Raw genomic sequence first — 21,430 nt, forward strand, 5'->3', positions numbered from 1 at the left:
CAATTGAGATATGGTTCTTAATCATTAAGACTTTATCACAAAACACAATAAAAGGTACTCTACCTTCTTCTTAGAACAAAGAAACTTTTATCTTTCTTCCTACTTGATTCTTCTTATTCGTTCTGCTATTCATTGAAACATTTTTCAATCAACTCAGAATTACACTTAATCTTATAAGTATATTCATATTTACTAAACTTTAGTAAATCATGACGAATATCTTTATCACTCTTATGGTGGACTTGATCAATGTACAATCTTGTGTACTCGATCTCCTAGTCCTTCACTTGACACTCTGTCAAAGAATTAATCTAATTTCCAAATATGAAATTTCTCATTCATCACGCAACCAAGTTGTATGATTCAAATTTCTGTGTAATTGAAACTTGGGCGATGAGAAACTCTCCCCTTTTGGTAAATTCTCGACATTTCCACAAATAACATAATTAAGAATCAAATCCATTATTTCTAATAATAGAAACTTTCAAACATCAATTTTCATACACGCTATTACAAGGATAAATAAATAAGATAAAATCAAAATTCATTTTATTGCGGAAAAAATTTGTCCTTACAATGCAATTCAATTGAAAAACTATGTTATTACATATTTCTTAGCAATCTATTCTAACTCCAAGCAGTAGCTCAAGAATCCAATCTTCAAGCAATGCGATCGAAATCCATTTCTTCACGATTAGATTCAGCTCACTTCTTCCCTTAAGCTTCCTCTCTTTTCTTCGATCCTACAAAACATCAAAATGTAATCTTATCACATCATGTATTAAGAATCTAGAATAGGAACTTAAAAGAGTTATTTAATGGATTTTTACCTGAAGGAGAGTCATACATCTTGACTCTCCCATCTCTTAGATCTCTCAGGTAAATAGGGCAGCTTCGTCTCTAATGCCCCTTCTCTTGGCAATAAAAGCAAATGGACTCTTTTGGAATGACACAAGGAACTATCTCAGAGTTTACCTTTTCTGGATCTCCAATGTCATCATTTTCAATGTCCATTGAAGTTTGGGAGTTTGATTCACCAGGCAAATTTACTTGACCAGCACGCCAAATCGTTGCTGATTCAGCAGCTATAAGCAAATATGTGAGATCAATGAGGGTCACGTCGTGATCCATCATATAGTACTCTCTAACAAACTCACTATATGATTCAGGAAGTGACTGAAGAACCCAGTCAACAGCCAACTCCTTGGGGATGACAACACCCAGCATACCTAACCTGTCAATGTGTGACTTCATTTCTAAGACATGTGCACACACAGACTTTCCATCTTTGTGCTTAATTGCCAATAGGGCTTGAGTGAGCTTGAACTTTTCAAGCCTTCGAACTTGTGGGTTAGGGAGAACAATTGAAGGAGGTGGAGGAACTGAAGCATGATTTCTTGTTCATCGATCATATCATGGAATATCATTTTGGTTTGGAAAACTTGTTCCATGGGATTTACTGATTTAGGAAAACCATAGTTGTTTGACATCTACAAAACGGGAGAAAATTCAAGTTAAGTTGATTGAGTCCTTAATAAAACACCCAAATGAATTATTAAGGCTAGGATCCAACACAATACTCTACAACCTAGAAAAGGGATGCCGTAATCTAGTTGCAGAATATTTGAAGGTAGGTAAATGACGATTTACCAATTTCCACCACGAAAAACGAAAAAGAAATTTAAGTTTTAAATGAATTGAAACTCCTAGATCTTTTGAGATTCATTGAACTTTTCAATGACATGTTTAATCTCTATTATGCCCTTCTATTTGTGACTAGGATGCCGAGGATCACAAATAAGGTGTGAATAACCATACGAATCTACGTGGTGTACTCAACGCTACTATCAACTAATCAATGTGTCGGTTAGCCACACACGCTCCATTGATGTATGATAAACATCGAGCCACCCTTCGCTACCAATGTCATCCCCGAATCAGTTTGCCGGTTAACCACACACCCTCCACTAACATTTGACAAGCGTACGAAGTGTAATTCCATGGATTAGCATACAATTTCACATTTTTCCTAAAGTAACTATGATTTGGGAATTTGTAAAAGCATTTAGTTACTTTGTACTTCATTATACTTATAATGGAAGGTTTCTGTCCTATACTACCCGTTCGGCTAACGACCCTTCACTAGTCAAGAGAGTGGTGGGTAAGAGTGGATACCCATTCAATCCCCATTTTATAGGCAATTTTCTTAAACAACTCTTATAGACCAGCTTCGTGAATGAGGCCTACTAACGGTAAGACTGACTCTTTACTCATATATATATATATATATATATATATATATATATATATATATATATATATATATAATATTAAACTTTTAATGTTACACATATATAGTATAGGGTGTATTTTACACTTTTTAAAATACTAGGTGGTTTTATTAACTTTCTCTTTTAATTAACTTAACAAAACCATGTGGGTGTAATTTGCACCTTTTCAATATACTAGGGTTTTAGAATTTAACAGTTCAAAATTAAACTTTTAATCAACTTTTAAATTCCAAAACTTGAGGGTAAGTTTTGAAACATTTCAAAACATTAGGGTTTAGAATTTAAATATATTTCAAAATTAAACTTTTAATAAAAAAATTAAATTTCAAAACTTGAGGGCAAGTTTTGAAACTTTTCAAAACATTTGGGTTTAACTATTTAGATTTCAAAAACAAAAAACTTTTAAGTTCAAATTTAAACTATAAAACCTAAAGGGGAAAATTGAAATTTTTTCACAAGATAATTCAAATCTAATTAAAAATAATCAATCTTTATCTAATAAAACAAATGATTATCTAAATTTTGACAATTATCTTATATTTTGGTAAGGATATTCACCCAAAATCAATAAAAAATCGGATTTTATCAATTAAAACTATTTTGGTAATTATCCCACAGTAAAATAGGCAAGAATATCGCAAAAACAGCCTGCCAGATCCATGGACTCGCCGAGTTTATCCACTGACTCGCCGAGTCAGTAAGGCAGAGGGCAAAAAAAACTTCGTTTTTCATGCAAAAATCGATCAATCAAGCATCAAATTCACTAACAAACAGCCCTAGGCTATGATACCACTGATGGGTTTTGAGCAATACATCATTCTTATGGTGTACATGCAAACCCTAATAGCTTTTGGATCTAGTTTGTCTAATGAACATGCAATTGAATATCCAAAGCCATAAACCCTAGATCTAATAAACTATAACTGAAATTAGGGTTTAGATCTTACCTTTGATTGTTATATAGCAATAACAATCAATCCTTGGCTTCAGAAAGCTTAGTGCCTCAAGTGTTGCACCCCTAATGGAGTCACAAACACCACTAAGCAACTTGGATGAAGAGGGAGGAGAGAGGAGGCACCAAAAATGACTGGAAACCCTAAAGGAACACTTAGCCATGTTTTGGGTCTCAAGGGTTCTTTAAATAGGTAGGCAATTAGGGTTATCTAACAAGGAAACCCTAATTTGACTGCTTAAGCCCTAAGCAGCCCATGGACCCCTTCTGGAACATGCCTTGGACGATTTCTAATGGGCTTCCCCATAGAATTCATCCAACCTATTATTCTAAGGTGATCCATAGCCCAATTGCAATTATCTTATAATTACAATTCCGGTCCCCTAAGTTTAATTAATCTCTTTTAGCCACAAAATTAATTCTTTATTAATTCTTGACTAATATTAATTAAAAAATATGATTTCTACTTTAATATATTATTCTCATAATATATTAATAAATCATAATTAAACCTTTCTCTCCTTAATTCATCCTACATATTGTTATGGTGAAGGCAACCCAAAAGGACCATGCTCATAATCGGGTCAAGTACATACCAAAATAGTTATGGACTTAGACACTAATCCAACAGTCTCCCTTATCAACTTCATGGTTCAACCTTCAAAGTATCTGGGTCTGAACCTTCATCATCCGGGTTTCAAAATTCTAATCGATTCAACAAGTCTATTCTTGTTTTAATCATGTAAATCGAGGTGGGATTTGAAGTTAAGTGGAAGATTCTTTTTAATTTCAGTTATCATGCTTAGATTTGAGTTAGAATTGGAGTTGCATTTTAGATTTTAAGATTAAGATCTTGGTTTTGATTTGAGGTTAGAATTAGATTTCAACAATAGTGTTGGATGTCGTGATTGGTTGTTGTTGGCGGAGGTGAACTGTGGTGCTTGTTGGAGGTGAACAATGGTCCTATTCAGAGGCGAATGGTTGTTCGAGATGGTTGAAAAGAGGTTGTCGGGGGAGGTGAATGATGGAGGGGAAGGGGATTATGAGTAATGGTGGAACCATATATGGAGGTGACAGGCGGTGGTAGTGGCAGACTAAGGTGCTGGCAGACGATGATCAAAGGGTGGTGGTGGTGGCGGACGGTGGTCAAAGGGTGGTGGTTGTGGAAGATATTCTTAAGTTCATGAATATGCTCTTGATATTATGAAGATGTGTTCTTTAGATTATGAAGGTGTTCTTGGGTGTTTGGAGAGAGAGAGAGAGAGAGAGAGAGAGAAAGAGAGGTGGGTCCTTTATTATTTTTTTAATTGTTAAAATAAATAAATAAATATTAAATTTAAAAAAATGAAAGCAAAATGAAAAATAAATACCCTAAGGGTATTATAGTTATTTCAATTTTCGGATGAACTATTTTTACATACAAACCACTCCAAAAGGACCATGAATCCAAAAAACTCGGGGTTTGGACTAAAACCCAAAAATTTGCATACCACAGGGACCATTTTGCAATTTTTTCTTTTTTATTTTTTTTTCATTTTTTTAAAAATCTAATACTTAATTATTTATTTTAATGATTAAAATAAGAGGGGCCCACCATTCTCTCTCTCTCTCTCTCTTTCTCTCTCTCTCTCTCTCTCTCTCTCTCTCTCTTTCTATTACCGACCACACCCACCATTGAAGCTACCACTAAACACCATAATTAGTTTTTGTTCTTCATCATCTTCCTCCTTTCACCAAAAATCGTATCCAAATCTGATGAATACCTAAGAAAAAAAATCGTATCTAGATCTGGTGAACCCAAAGCAACCCTTTCATTCATAAAATCACCCGTTCAATTTTAATTTTGTTCTTGAAGAGAAGAAAGAGAGTTTAGATCCACCCAAGAACACCTTGACATAAACATGTTCTTAAAATACACACCAATATGTTTGTTTTCCAGAATCGACTAAATACATACATACACCCACACATGTTTAGGTTTTCAGATTCGAATTCACACACACACATGAAGTTTTCAGATTCGATTTCACATACCGACACAACTAAGTTTTCATCTAAAAAGAGAGAAAATAGCTCAAGAACATACCTGCATATCTGCAACTACATTTTCAGATTTGACTAACTTTTCAGATTTGATTTCAAAGTATATTCTTGAGAGCTCAAAGTAAGAAAACCCAACCCCACATATCTACAAATATTGATTTGTGTGTGAGTGCGAGTTATTTTATGAAATAGATGTGTGTGTGTGTGTGCGCACGCGAGAGTTCGTTTTTGAACCAAAAAAAAACCCATGATTCACTTGAAGAAGAAGGTATTATGGAGATACAGGTGTGAGTTCGTTGAAGAAGAAGATGGAATCAAGGTGGGTTTGTTTTTTTTCTTTTTTTTTCTTTATATCTGTTGAAAAATGAGAGGGAAGGGATGAGTGGTGATTTTTGTGTTTTTCTTATCCGTTAGAATGTCGGATATGCAAGTTTGTGTGAACATTCATGTGATCAACCTAAGGCTTAAACATATGAGAGATGAATATATCTAATAGGGGTTTTCAGATCCATAAAATTAGATCTGGCGATGGATATGAAGTGGTAGAAAAAATTTTGGTGGAGATGAAAGTGACAGACGATGGTGGTGGTGGTGATGGTGGCGGATGGTGGTTGAACAGTGGTGATGGCGGAAAATGTTCTTGAGTTCATGAAGATGTTCTTGAGCTTTTGAAGATTTTCTTAGGTGATTATCCAAGAGAGAGAGAGAGAGAGAGAGAGAGATGGACCTTCAATTTTTCTAATTAATAAAACTTTAAATTAAATAGAAAAAACATAAAAAGTATATCAGAAGAGCATTTTAGTCTTTTCAGTTTTCCGAAGGACCAAAATCACAAACAAACATGGTCAAAAGGACCACGAAGCCAAAATAATAATAAAAAATAAATAAAAAATAAATAAAAAATAAAAAATCGAATTTTGGACTAAACCTTAAAAAAAATTCATACCATAGAGACCATTTTTGCAGTTTTGTCAAGAGATTATACATTTAATTATTAGTTTTCACAATATGTAATGCAACCTCGATGGGTATTTTCTCCTTTAAAAGGAAACGATTAACAATCATTAATTTTAAATAATTAACAATGTAACTAGTTTATAACCCGTGGAAACCACGGTTACAAAATTAATTAAACTTTTATAGTATAAAAATTCAAAGTTATTAATCAATTTTAAATAAATTATTAATTAAGAGATATTTTTAGTTATATAAAATTATAATCATTTATTTAAATAAATATATGAAATTATATCACTTTATAATTTGTATTAATTTTATTTTGATTTTTATTCTAGTATTATTAATTTAATGTAATTAAAGTGACAAATTTAAAATTTGAAAATTTGAAATGGAGATTTAATAGGTTAGCAAGTGGCATGCATTAATTAGGAAGCCTAATAGGGTGACACATGTCAAAAGGAGAATAAAAACTATTATTTTATTAGAATAAGGACTAGACCTGTATTCCTTTTATTCCAAAAAAGTAAGCGATAACAAGAATACTTTTAGAATGACATTTGGATAAGAGAAACTCTTTTTAAAATAGGTTCGATACAAATAATTAAGCCACGGTGGAAGATAGAAAACATATGATTGTTTGGTATACATGTTTGTGAAGACACCCTATGGGCAATTTGAGAAAATGTTAGATCTTCTAAGGTATTGTTCGTTTTTTGTTTACATATTTTTTTGACCTCTTCTGTCTGTCCGCGCAGACCATGCACAGGCATTAGTTTTCGCAAACTGTTTGTTTTTTTAAGACTGCAGACCTAAAAATGTATATGCGCTCTTTTCTTGGTGCAGATGTAGAGCAAAGTCTTCTAACATCTTCAGACATCTTCTAGCCTAAAAACACATAAATCTTTATTTTATTTTTTTAGTTTTTTTAATTTATATTTATTCCAACGTTATTAATGATAAACAATTTGAAAAAAAAAAGTTAAGATACTTTATAAAAAAGATTCGATGATACAAATATGATATTTTTGAAAAATTTATATATAAATATTTATTATAATAATGGTCGTTGAATTTATTTATATAAATATAAAAAAAATCATAATATATTCTTATATTTTTGTGTCAAATTTTATAAAACATTATTTAATACAGTATCATCAATTTCTAAGGAAAATATTTATGGTACGTTTTTAATTCATTTAATTGAAAAAATCGAAATTTATTTTCATCAATTTATATATCAAATTCTTTTATTCTTAATTTCAATGTTTAGGTATAAATTTGCGACCAAAATTACTCGTTTTTATCAAATATATACGTTAACTTGTACCATTTTTATTTTCACTTTTTATACAATAATAAATAAAACTTGATCTAGTATTTGTTAATTATTTATAACAAAATCATAAAAATATTAAAAATCACTTTGAAGTTTAAAAAAACAGTTTATTTAAATTTTTGTTTATTTTAGTAGCCTGCAGATGTTAAAAAACCAAACAGTTTTCTTTTTTCATACTATAGACGTTTGGTCCACCTCTTCTACTGTAGAGGTCTACAGATACGATTCGCAGACTGCAGATATTTTGCCATAGAAAAAACAAACAACACCTAATCGTACTCTAACCTTGCTAGATTCTTTATAAAAAAATTTCATTTCAAAATAACATGGATGCGAAACATTAATTTAACTAAAAAATATAATGGTTTTAATAAATACAAAAATAAAAGATTTTTTTATTATTGAAGGATATATTTTATGTTTATAATGTTTTTTTAGCATCGAGGATGATCGAGCATTTGCTCAAATTGCAGTTGTTTTAATTGTTGGTAAGATATTTAAATTTTCGTTAGTTATTTATATATTAAAATAGTATCATTTATATTTTATAATAGTTATTAATAAGCAAAAACATAATAACATATATTTATTTTAAAGGTTAATCTCATAAAAACTTTATATTTTTTTTCAGGATTAAATATTAATTTACTTTTTTCAGAAAAAAAAAGTTGCAATTTAATCAAGAAAATTTTATAAGATTAACCTTATTTTAAAAGAAAAATAAGAGATGGTTTATTTTGGAAACTAAATGTGTTTATGGACAAATTGGTGTAGGACTTGTAACAAAAGCCCATCGTCCTTGGGCTTCAAAATCCGATTGCCTTACTTACTTGTGTAATCAATTCATCCAGACATCCACCATTGTTCACTAAATCGTTGAGATCCTCTCCTAATAATTTATAGTTTTTAAGTTCAAATAACACCCATATTGTTGAGAAAAGAAAAAGAGTAAGCCTGCAAAGATAAACGACCACTCATATAAGCAAAAAAAATACATCAACCAAAAGTAAAACAAACAAACACACACACACACATAAATATAGCGAGAACACAATAATAGGTCTAAAAAATAACATAATCCCAAGCTCACTATCTAGTCTCTTTTATTGATTTTGGACTAAGCTCTTACAATTAAATTGGAGATATGTTTTACATGTGGGGATATCAATTGGCAAGAATATGTAAAATATGTTGAGCTGTGGAGTTTGATACTGAAGTTGATCTCCATTAGAGAGATTCCATAATCTGTAGATTCTGACGAATAAATTTTAGAGGCCAAAAGGTAGCTTTCTTTGATAAATTCAAGAAGTAGGTTCCAGAATTGTAACATTCCACCCAAAAAAAAAATCTCTTTAATTGTCATGTTAACATAACACGATTATTTTGAACATGTGAACCCCAATAATTAGCATGTTCTTTATTTCTTTTCTTCTCATCTTTAATTGTATGTTTGCCATTTTAAACCCCAACACTATATGTCACAAACAATACAACCACACGAGCCCACGAAACCCATTTGAGCTATATGACATACATGTATCATCATCCATTCATATTTAATTTGTGAATTACATATTTCATATTTTTGTGTTGTACGATTATACTTTTATCTATATTACTTATCACTTTATTTTGTGTCTATGTATTCTGTATCTTAGGTTTATGTATTTTAATAAACTTTCTCGTCGATTGGTCATTATGTTTATAATGTTTGGGTGATGGGTATGAAAGAAAATTATTCAATACATGAATATTATACGTTATATGTAAATATTTTTTTCCGGATATTTTGTATTTTTTGTGACAGTTAAGCTCATTGTGTGGTTACTTTAAAAATAGTCTAGCGATCTATCTTGTTTGGTTTGTATATATTCAGGAAACCATAAATGATTCCAGCAAGCATTTCTTTAAATTTAATGGTATGAGTCTATAAGAGCTACCCTAAAACAAATACCAATTTATCTAACTTTTCTTAATTAGAAAAAAAAAACCCATCTCTTTCAAAAATCAAACTTAAACCAGCATCGTTCTCCATATACTCAACAATCAAATTCATGATGTGTATAGTTTTATATTCACATGGTGTAAATAATTTTTTAAAATAGGTATCTTGCAAATCTATATACGGTTTTTGTTTTATAAATATGAACTTTAGATGTTTGCTCCACAAATACTATACAATAAAATTTTATGTATATATACATTTTTTCTCCTTCATTTATGTTAATAATGACAAAGATGCAGAAAATGGCATATGATACAAGTCATCAAACTTGAAGTAAGACAAGCACAAAGTACCATTTTCTTTAAATGTGTAACCTTGTGTCACCATTGGAGTATGAATCAGCAACCACCCATCCTACTTCTTTCCAAAATTACAATAAATAAAATAAATAAACAAAATTACTACACTTTATGTTTGAATACGAAAGAACAGTACGATATACCCTACTCCTTTAAAAAAATATTTAAAGACACACCACTTTTTGTTCTTTGCTTCAATATGGCTACATGGGTTGTCATTGTAGTAGAATTCTATCTTTGTCCTTGCACCAAGGACCACCACCATTTCCCTTTCCCTTTTTCTTTTTAGCCACTTTATCATAATACTTACCATTAATCCTCAACCAAACATCACCATATATCATTTACTTTTCCCATACCCATCTCTATCTTCTCAATATCTTATATCTCATACCCGACACTAATGTTGATAGACTGCTTTATACTGTGTCGATCAGATGAATATCAATTCTCAATCGTCACATCGTTTTGAGTGATTTCTCTATCTAATATTTGATTATATATATATATATATATATATATATATATATATATATATATATATATATATATATATATATATATATATATATATATATATATATATATATATATATTAAAAGAGCTGACACATGGATATGGGTGATTGTTATGAAGAATGAAATGAATTCAAGGCGAAAATGGGACCTGGGAATAACACTGATTCACATTGTACGCATTTAATATATGCCATCTTCATGAATTTCTTCAACAAAAAACTTGTTCAATCCAAATATATTAAATAAATTTGAATAATACTTACAATGGATTATATATATATATCTACTTCCATTTTATGCTATAAACCTGTTTACAAATCTATACTCAACAATCTTAAAGGACAAAAAAAAAATTATTTGTGCAAAAGGTACCTAAATTGAAACTCATAGGGAATAACTCTAACACAATGTGAAAGTGGCACGCTTTTTCCTCTCTCAAGGCACTTCATTGCTTCTTTTCCAACCTCATTTGGTAATTGAAGGCATACCCAATCTAATAAAGATTCCATATCTTTAGCAAAATCAAGCATATACCAATCCAATAGTTTTGGAATTTCCACCATTTTATTTGTTGTTGAAATCCCAATCGCAGCTTGTAAATAATCTTTTTTCGCAATTTCAAGTTCGTTTTCAACTTGAGAGCCAGTGTAGATTCTTACCTTCATTTTTAAATCATGGGTATGAATTAGTTGTGATTTTTTTTTTAAGATTTCATAAAAGGATGCGACCTTTTTTCATTTTTTTTTAACAAAGAATGTGATTAATTAATGAGCCTTATCTACAACAACTTACAGAAGGGGAGGACCAGCTTCCACAAGAAAGAGCAAAGGTTACAAGTGGTTCTGATAATTCCAAACCGAATACACTTCTTGCAGTTATCTCATCATTCTTTACTCCCTTCACGAAAGTCTGATAAATTTCAAGAAAATTATATATAAAAAGTAAAAAAAAGAAATAAACTAAACTTTCATTAAAGATTTGGACCATGAAAGGAATTTAACTTACAAATTTTGAATGATAAGGAAGTCGCAATATGAAATGTTCGATGCTGATTGCATTTAAAAAGTGTCCCCCAACATTTATTGTTGCCTGAGTAGGGAACAATTATATAATTTTATACACATAATAAACAATTTATATAATGTTAATTATATACATAAATGTAATATATATATTTTTTTACAATACCTTTTGCATTAATTGAACAACCATTTCAGGACTTTCCGGTATTCCATTTTCAAGAAATGCCTAACAAATTGCATAATTTGAAGATTAGTATTTCTCAAATTGTTTTTATCAAATCTACAAAAAAAAAAAAAAAAATGGAAAGTCTTACATTCATCATGCACGAATTATAAATATTGATCCAGAAAGCAAGTTTTTCTTGGTGGGTGAGACTCATTAGATCTACTGATTCGAGTTTCCCAAGTAGAAGCCTAGAGAATTATAATAAAAAAATAGGATTAGAAATTGGTTTATAAAGTAAAGAATTTAAAATTAATACGACTTACTTTAATCTTTGTATTAAAAACACAGAATTTGTTGTTCGGTTTTTGTTGATAGAGGTTGCTTCGATGGCGTATAAATATTTATATGGGCCAATGTCTCTTTTTTCAAATTCACAAGAGATATCATATGGATCTTTAAATGCTGTTTCTTTCATAATTTCATTTGATGTCAATGAATGTGGCATTTCTGTTGTACTTTTACTCCTTGTTGAACTCATTCGTATGAAAATGTTCATCAAACATTTTAAAATACTTTCAGAAATCTTATTTGGATCATCGTCTCGTGATAATAATCCTTTTTCTTGAATTAAACTGGTTTTTCCCTCTACATTTGCACCCTCCATTACTTTACCTTCAAACTAAACAAAATAAAATCATTAAATGCATATACATTCTTTCAAGGGAATAATCATAAAAATAACCATCATATATGATATGATGTGACATTTTATAATTTACTATTTCTTATACCAATAGCACGAAATGACGACCGATTTCACAACATAAGTTGTGCCCAACTGGCAAAATAATTTATGAATGATATCTATATCTACCACAAAAAACCTAAAGAAATAAATGAAAATTGAAATTATTCCCAAATAAATAATTAGGATTTTTTTTCTTTGTAAAAAATCATTTTTAATTTTGTAATTGACCAATTGGGAAGTTGGTAGTAATTTTGTAAAATGGTTTAAAAAAAATTGTGAATTTGTTAAATGTCATATCGTTTTTATAATTATCCTTTTTTTAAATATAAATTGAGGAATTTAAACTAAATTCACCTGTAATTTTTTAGGATCTAAACGCTTCGCTGTCAACTTAGAATCAACTGCTGATTTTTTTGCTGGTGTATGAGATTTGGGATTTGGAGATCGGTGTTTGTTCTTCGTGGCATTTGGTGATTGGTTCTCTTTTTCCACCAAGATTATTAAAAAAAGAAAAAATAAGATTTCTTTTCACCAAATAGTTACCTTTTAGGAAATAAAAAAAGTTTACCTGAAATGATAGGTGGGTTTTCGACAAGGGTTGTTGATGAATTGGTCTCAATTTGAGGAGATAACTTGGATGACTTGTTTTTACTTGATTCTTGAAAATCAAGTGAATTTTCAAGATTTCTTTTAGATGATGAAATATAGACAGCTTCTTGATATAAACCTTGCCTAAAATGAACCACTTGTTCTTCAAGCCTCACAACTTCTTCCTCCAAAACAGCAACTTCTGCTAGAAGCTCTAATGTCTACATTCAAAATTACAACTTTTTTAAAAAAAAATGGAATTTTAATTAAGAAAAATAGTTAATATTCGGATTTAAAACTAACTGTAGGAGGGAGGTATGGAGGCAAACGTGGAAGAGCTCCTAAAGGTCTTGTAAATGCTCTTTCTAAAGCTCTATGAACATTCTCTTCATGTCTAAGTCTCTTCCTTAGCTTCTCCACCTGAAATAAATTAAAAAAAAAATACTAATAATATTAATGATAATACAATAATTGAGATATTACATTGAATACCCTACTTAGCGAATACTTTCAAAAAATTTAAATAAAAAGTCAATGGTGACAGCAAGGTACATCTTGTTGCAATGCCATTTTTCTTTCTCTCACTGATCCTCTTCTGGTAGTGCTTGTGTTTGTGCTTGTTTTCTCGACCTCCATTTGCATTTGCGTATCAACCTTTTTTTTTTAATATTTACAAAAAAAATAAAAAAAAAAAGTAAGTAAAGAACATTGCAATCGGTTTCAACAAGAAAAGAATCATAATGCGATAAAGAAAGTCACACACAAGAATTTCATCGAACACTTATTGTGGATAAGATTTAAAGTGGCCAACTTTTTCGATTATGTGAAAAACACTTCACAGAAACCCATAATTACTTTTGAGGATCATGATCAAAAACCCAGATTGGAATTGATGCAAATCCGAAAACCCATTTGCGAATTTCTTCAATCAAATTGAATTGAAGAAGATAATCGAGTGAGATTGAAAAAGACTAATCACGCATTTTGAATAACAAATGACTGAATTAGTGAATTACCTTTGGATCTTTGATTGAAGTTTTCATGGGTCTCAAGTTCGTCTTTACTCTGGTATTCATCTTTATAGATAATTACAACAACTTAACATTAATGTACACTGCAACATCACAGAAAACAGCAAATCAAACTTCGTCAAAAGAAAAAACAGAGTATTAAATGAAGAGGCTAAATAAAAACAGATGAACCAGACCTTTAATGGAATGGGTCGTTCGTCTTCTTTTTCTTGTTCTTCTAAATCAAATTCATTCTTTTTAGGAGTATTAATTACGAAAGCTTCATTACCTAAACTGAAACTAAACGCGGGAAAAAAGCCGAAAGCAATTGTACTCAGCCCTGAAAAATCCAATCTTCAGGAGCAAAGTGCCTGCCTCGATTTGTGGGAATCATATATACGCATAAGAAAGTCGGAAAAAAGAACACCCAATTGAGCGTTAGCGATGAAGATATGAACACCCAACTGTGTGTGTGGTTAAGGAGACAGAGAGAGAAAGAGGAAGGGGGCCTAATTCCTCAACAACTGTATGCTTCTTCCTGTTAATTCAATTAATTAAACCAGAGAGATAGAGAGAGAAAGAAAGAAAGAGAGATGATGGCACAGTCCCATGTTTCTGTAACCGAATAGATGCGATTTGGTTTGTGTTTGTATATATATATACACAGTATCATAACAAGGATTTTACAATTGGAGAAAAAAGGAGAAGGTGACACTGAGCTTCTTGTGCGCCATCATGGACTAACGTGCGCGCTTTTCTTTTCAGTGCAAGCATGACCTTTACTCCTTAGATTCATTTTTTTGCTATTGGGAATGATAGGTTTATAGATGTCGATCCAAATGATAAAATATTTTATTGAATATGTGCTTTATGAGATTATCTGTTTTATTAAAGAAGACGACTTTGATTTAAATGCATGAAAATAGTTTAATTTTGGTCGTACGTTGTTTTCAACACGTTAAATGTGTTAAGTTAAAAAATTATGCTGCTTTTGGTAATAATGATATGAATATATAAAGGTTGTAATTATCGTAATATATTTTAGAGAATAAGTTCAAGATTAGTCCATATGGTTTGTAAATATCAAAAACGCTATTAGTTGAAACTTCCCTAGTTTTTTGTGTGTCACACAATTTCTTCCTTTATTTTTCTTTTCTCTCATCTAAAAACTAAGGAAAGAATGGGAAACTTTCCTCACTATTTTGTTTTTTTTTTTTTTAAATAAAACTAATTTATTTTTTATGATTTAATTTTTAAATTAAAAACAACCAAAAAAATTAATTAAAAAGAAAATGCATTTCATTAGTTAAAATAAAAATTACAATAAACCTAACATTTAAAAAAGTTGAAAATTAAAAAAAAAAACAAAAAAAACAAAAATATCAAACAAACCAACAACCTACGAAAAAAAATCATATTTTTTTCTCTCTTCTTCATCACGAGCTCGAGAGCCGGTCCCGAGAGATGATCGGTGTTTTCCATCAAGAATTTCATATCCTCCATTTCTTGTCTTCCCGCCCGTTCCTTCTACCTTGATTCTTCTTTTTCTTTGTCGAACGCCAAACGTTTGGAGAAATTAAGATTATATCGATCAAACGACATTGTTATTTTTCGCATTTCGTCAAGGTCCATGCTGAAATCCGATGCACCGGAAGAAAGTCATTTTTCCCTTCCTCTTTGCTTTGTCCCTACCCATCGGTCGGACAATTTCTTCTAGCTCGAGTTCGTCGTCTTGATTTAAATCTAGACCGACCTGAGCATCGGTGGAAGTTGTGTAACCACTAGAGCCCGTTTTCGTTCGCTTTGATTGTTGGACTCCAAAAATAAAACATTGCTCGTATTTTTTCCACATAGGCCATCGAACCAATAATTTTGTAACAATCATGCCACTTGAATGATTTTCCTACTTCCTCAAGGTAAAATTGCAAAGCTTTTTGAAGTATTTGTTCGTCGCCTTGGCCGCTTTTTCGTTGGATTTTTAGGTTGTTGTACAACCCGTTTATTTTTGAAACCCCCTTGCTATTTCTCGAAATTTCGAATTCAATTAGTGTTTTGTACGGTAGTCGTCACCTTTTTCTAGCTTCTCCCGAAACCGTTCTAAAATGCGTAACCAAAAATGCTCTCCCAGTTGTGCATTTCCATGAATCAATCCTCAAAAATGTCAGCTCAAGTTTTTACCAAAACTAGCTCTTCTTATGGAAGCCATGCTGTCGGCTTTTGTCATCCCGGTTGTGCGACACCCTCACACACTTGTTTTTTCCCTTTACGCCGTTGTGGGGGTGGTGTGGGTTGAGTTTCGGGAACCATCTCTTCTTCTGCCGAATCATCCAACTCATCGGCAAGTTGGAATTGTTGTTGGGTTTGGGTTTGAGTTTGGGTTTGGGTTTGGGGTTGGGTTTGGATTTGAGGTTGATTTGGCGAACGTTGATCGGGAAAAACAACAAAGTTTGAAAACATTTGTGGAGTAACATTTGGAACTTGGACCGGGTAATATTGTCTAACATTTTTGATATTGAAATTGTAGTGGAGATTGAATGGGAGCATTGAGTAGGGGACAATAAACTCCTTCTGATGATGAATCGATAGCAGAAATGTTTTGAGTAGGTGTGCTTAAACTCAAAACATGAGTTTTTTTTCCTTCGATCGGAAGTCGTGATTTGATTGTCGGGATTCATTTTTTTTTTTTGAAGAAAATAGAGGCTGTAGAAGGTTTGTTTGAATGTTAATTGAAGGTAAATAGTTATGAGTATTTATAGATGTTTTAAAGGGTAAAAAGAATGAGCTTTAATGCATAAAGTTGTTGGTAAAAAAAAATTACAATTGAAAAATGGATAGTTAAAAAAAAAGAAATTTCCACCAATCGTTGAGGGAGAGAGAACGCGGCAAGGGGTTCCCTCACCGGTTCTTGCGCCGCCCATTCCCTCACCGATGGTGCGGTGTTCCGCCCGGCGGGAAGCTTCCTGCTGCCCTTTCCCGCTTCCATTTCGTCCGACCTTATAAGTTAAATCTAACTTTTGAATTGTTACATACTTTGACCAAATATTGCCAAATTTGTGATTCGTTCAAATATATTGTGACATCCCCATTTTTACGGCCAGAAAATACCGATTTTGTTTATGCTTTACAAAAATCAGAATACCTTTTTTAATAAAAATGTTGCGGAATTTGTTCCCAGAAAAACATGATAATTGCATTATCAAATCATTTCTAAAGAAATATATTTTTATTCACTTTTAAAATATTTGGGATGTCATCGTCAATACAGAAACATAAGCATAAACAGAAGTTACATTCATTTACACTAGTGATCTACATCTCTTTTAAATCTCTCAGTGTAATGTGACTTCATATCAACACCTGTGATATAAATAAACTGAGTGGGTCAGGTTGGGAAACCTGGTGAGTACATAGGAATTTCAATCCCACAATGTTATATCATATATATAATTTAGAACTCACAAAATATACAATTTCACTTTATATGTATAAGCAACTCTTATCCCACCCCGTCGATCCACACAACGAGACTTATCCATACTCTTAAACTTAAGATTAACCGTTTTACCTAATCCATAAGCCTGGATCAGAAATGAACGGCTTTACCTAATCCATACTCTCAGATTAATGACGAATGGTTATGCCTAATCCATACTCTCGGACTAGGGACGAATGACTAATCCATACTCTCGGATTAATGACGAATGGTTATGCCTAATCCATACTCTCGGACTAGGGACGAATGACTAATCCAAACTCTCGGATTAATGATGAATGATTATGCCTAATCCATACTCTCGGACTAGGGACGAATGGCTATGTCTTAATCCATACTCTCGGACTAAGGACAACTGACTATGTCTTAATCCATACCCCCGAATTAATGACAATTGACTATGTCCAATCCATACTCTCGGACTAGGGACAATGACTGTGTCTAATCCGGGCTCCCGGATAAATGACATATGCTAAAGTTCTATTCACTGAGTATAACTCACTTGTACTCATAAGAAAATACTACCCAATACTCCTCATAATTAATTTAGGTCTACTTTTTATCCTAAATTATCATATATAATCAGGTATGTTCTTTAACACGTATTTTAGGCAACATCAATTAACTCGCACATAAACATATAATTAATACTTCCATCAATACTTGTATTAAAATCATGTTCATGAAAGGGACTATGCACTCACCTGAAAGGTGGTGACTCAACACTCGGACAGCGCTTCAACACTCTCAAAACAATTTTCCTTCGATAAAACCTAGTATCAATACCACTAGGGTTTAGTCTAATGATAACCGCGACAAATTAATAGTCTGACTATTATTACTATTATATAAGCGTTACACGATACTTATATAACTCATAATAATAGCCCAAATAATTATTTTAAGGACCTAATAATATTACTATAATTATTTGAAAGCTATATTAAAATCTGTGTAAGCGTAGCTCACTTACAGGGGATTTTAAAGAAAACCGGGCTTTGCTCGGAGCAGCGTTTCGAAAACGAAAGACCCTTTTTCTCGGGACTGCGGGAGCCTCGGGGCTTCCTTCGGGTGCTAGGGCTTCACCTAGACTTTAGGGGACTCAAAAGGGGATAGAGAGGGAAAGTTCTTAGAGAGAGAGTAGGATTTGGTGTGTAAAACCCGGCCATCCTCGCACCCTTTTATAGGGCTGAACCCTCGGAAGTACGCTGGGCGTACTGGGGCTACGTTGGGCGTAGTCTTGGATAATTTGCCAACTTCGCACAGCTGGCTCGCACCTTCGTCAGATGGATAAGACACGAGGGTACACGGGGCGTACTCACCTCGGACGCGGGGCATAAAGCGAAGGCGAGGCGACATGGTGTGATCCGAAGGGTGCTCTACGATCATCGATGGACGGCTGCGATGAGGCCACATCATCCATCTCGCATCAGATTTCGCAATTTGCACACTCAACTTTAAAAATTCGTAACTTTCGCGTACGAGCTCCGTTTTCGACGTTCTTTATATCCACGCGAAGGCGGGAACATACTCTAAAACTTTCGTTTAGACTTTGTTGGCTAATTTTGACGTTATTTTACAAGTTATATTGTTTAACAGGTCGGGACACGATTGGTCCGTTAAAAATTCATATCTTCTTCATCCGACGTCCGTTTTCGTCTGTCTTTTTATCGTTACGCTACTATTAACGAGATCTTCGATTCTCGTTCAGGTTATGTCGGCTAAAAACCGTTCGATCTAATATTCGAATTTCAGGTTGTATACTGTTGAACCAAAACTTCAAAAAATCATAACTTCCTCATACGAAGTCAGATTTGGGTTCATGGACGTTCTCGGTTTAACGCTTTCTACGAATTTCGTTTAGATCACTAAGGCTAAAAATCTCTCTATCATAAATTCACTATGTACGCTTCCCGATGTCGTGCCGGTTTTGCCATAGAACTTCGACGGGTCATAACTTCTTCGTTATAACTCAGATTTCGGCGTTCTTTATATGTACAAAAACCTTGTGACATATTTTACAACTTGGTTAAGATTATTTATTCTAAATAATCTTTTGTTGAAAAGTCATTTTCGAACCCTCTTGCCTCTAAATTGACTAGCCCTGATCTACGGGCGTTACAATTATCTCCCCCTTGGGATGATTACGTCCCGGAATCATCAATGAAACAGGGCTCACATGATAAATCCATACGTTATATCTTCATCCTAAGTATTAATCGTAACTTTGATGTTTCTTTGAATGAGTATCTAACTCTAAGACTTCCTGACTGCAGGCAGTGCTCGATCTTGCACTTGCTCCCTATCTCACGTTAGACTCCAAATTATGACCTTCAAGTCACAATCTTGATCCTCACTTGATATGAACTTAACATAAGTTCTTTTATTACTATCATGGACCGATGTGTTATATTCTAATGACCTCTCATCGTATGTTGCAACGCTCAGACTCAGGTCTCTTAGAGTCAAATTCTAGAATAAAATATATCTTCCTTCATGTTCTAATGTGATACAATCACATTTCAATATGTAGCATTTCTAGCTACAAGCTTCTTACTTTAACGGCGATTCGCGATACTCCTATTGGTTGCTTTGATTATCTTTTATTTCAATCTTCCGGCTTAAGTCAGATGCTACATTAAACTTGGTTCTTTGAATCACATAGCATATTCATCTCATTCGGACTCGATTTGATATAACCACTAGGGTCGGAATAACAATCATCTTCTTAGTCATTACCGAAACGATGGTAACAACATACTTGAATAAAACGGAATCAATTACTAGCTCCTTGGTAACCTTGTGACTTTCCCTGATCCAAGTGTGAGTCCTGTGCTTTTGGTAGTATAGGCCTCTACTACCATTCACACCTACTCATACTCGTCCCAAGTATTGTCCTGTAGTTTTCCAAGTCACCATACAAGAAAATCACATAACAACTTAACACATCAAATATCAAAACGAAGGTTTTATATTATTCCTTGAAATGATTACATAGGTGTTCAAGTTCACCCTAGACTATGCCTCTAACAGGCTACATCATATGATATTATGGCTACTGCATAACTCAATCTTCGGATATTAAGTTCTCATCCTTGATTCCTTGCGTTGTCATCTGCTTCGTCAATGATCATCTGAAATGCTCTTGCCTTTGGCTTTGGCGGCACATTTGGCTTTGTAGCCCCTTCTCTCTTTAGGCAGTCTTTCTTGAAGTGTCCCTCTTCACCACACTTAAAGCAGACTTCTCTCTTGGTTGTGCATTTGTTGGCGTAATGACCAGTCTTCCCGCATTTAAAGCAGGTCATCTCTTTAGAGCATTTCCCGATGTGCTTCTTTCTGCACTTGTCACACCATTGCGTTCCTTCTTTGAACTTCTTTGAACCAGACTTCGAGAATTTCCCTTCTCGTTGGACCTTGAAGATCCTTCAAACTTTCTCTTCTCGCTAACCTCCATCTTGTTGGCGACTCTCCCCTTGATTATATCTTCAACGGACTTGGCAGCCCAGATAGCTGCCTCCAGAGTAGGTGCTTGACGTACTGGCACCGCATACTCCCAGGGAAGTGCTTTTGCGTACTTGTCAACTTTTTTCAGCTCGTCTGGGACAAGGCGCAAAGCAAACTCCATTTTTTCCGTGAAGTTGTTGGTGTATTCATCGATGGACATGCTTCCTTTCTTAAAAGTTAGGAATTGGTTCTCTAGCTCAAGCAGGTTTTGGGCTGAGCAGTACTTACGTTTGAATTGCACCAAAAACTTTTCCCATGTTAGTTACAGGGGCTCATTGGGGCTTAAAGTCTTCCCCAGAGTGTTCCACCAACGAACCGCGCCTCCTCTAAACTGGCGTACCGCAAACGTGGTTTGTAGTTTGCCTCTGCAACCACACGTCATGAAGGCTAATTCCATTTCTGAGATCCAATCCATGACTCCGATCGGATCTTCCTTCCCGGTGAAAGTCGATGGCTTGGAAGTTAGAAAATCTTTGTACTTGCATCCATTCC

General features: G+C 33.1%; 1 protein-coding gene across 1 annotated transcript; it reads right to left on the bottom strand.

The window, feature by feature from the left end:
• Positions 1-10,627: 10,627 nt before the first annotated feature.
• On the bottom strand, positions 10,628-14,744 carry LOC145076325 (uncharacterized). Its single transcript, XM_079022252.1, has 12 exons — positions 14,139-14,744; positions 13,948-14,045; positions 13,484-13,585; positions 13,235-13,351; positions 12,912-13,152; positions 12,698-12,825; positions 11,919-12,274; positions 11,744-11,843; positions 11,596-11,655; positions 11,413-11,496; positions 11,200-11,316; positions 10,628-11,066 (listed from the first exon to the last, which is right to left on the bottom strand). Exons 2-12 carry the CDS (start codon positions 14,005-14,007, stop codon positions 10,761-10,763), a joined length of 1,671 nt encoding a protein of 556 aa, XP_078878378.1. The 5' UTR covers positions 14,008-14,045; positions 14,139-14,744; the 3' UTR covers positions 10,628-10,760.
• Positions 14,745-21,430: the final 6,686 nt, after the last annotated feature.

Source organism: Lactuca serriola, chromosome 1, assembly GCF_051521515.1.
Source record: "Lactuca serriola cultivar US96UC23 chromosome 1, Lser_US96UC23_V15, whole genome shotgun sequence".
Classification (NCBI taxonomy): Eukaryota; Viridiplantae; Streptophyta; class Magnoliopsida; order Asterales; family Asteraceae; genus Lactuca; species Lactuca serriola.

Excerpts from the sequence above, each read along its gene's own strand:
- LOC145076325 (XM_079022252.1), bottom strand. The coding sequence starts at position 14,007 with ATGAATACCAGAGTAAAGACGAACTTGAGACCCATGAAAACTTCAATC. Across the intron at positions 11,656-11,743 it reads ATAATTCGTGCATGATGAAT|GCATTTCTTGAAAATGGAAT; the intron begins GTAAGACTTTCC and ends GCAATTTGTTAG. Across the intron at positions 11,497-11,595 it reads TTGTTCAATTAATGCAAAAG|GCAACAATAAATGTTGGGGG; the intron begins GTATTGTAAAAA and ends TTCCCTACTCAG.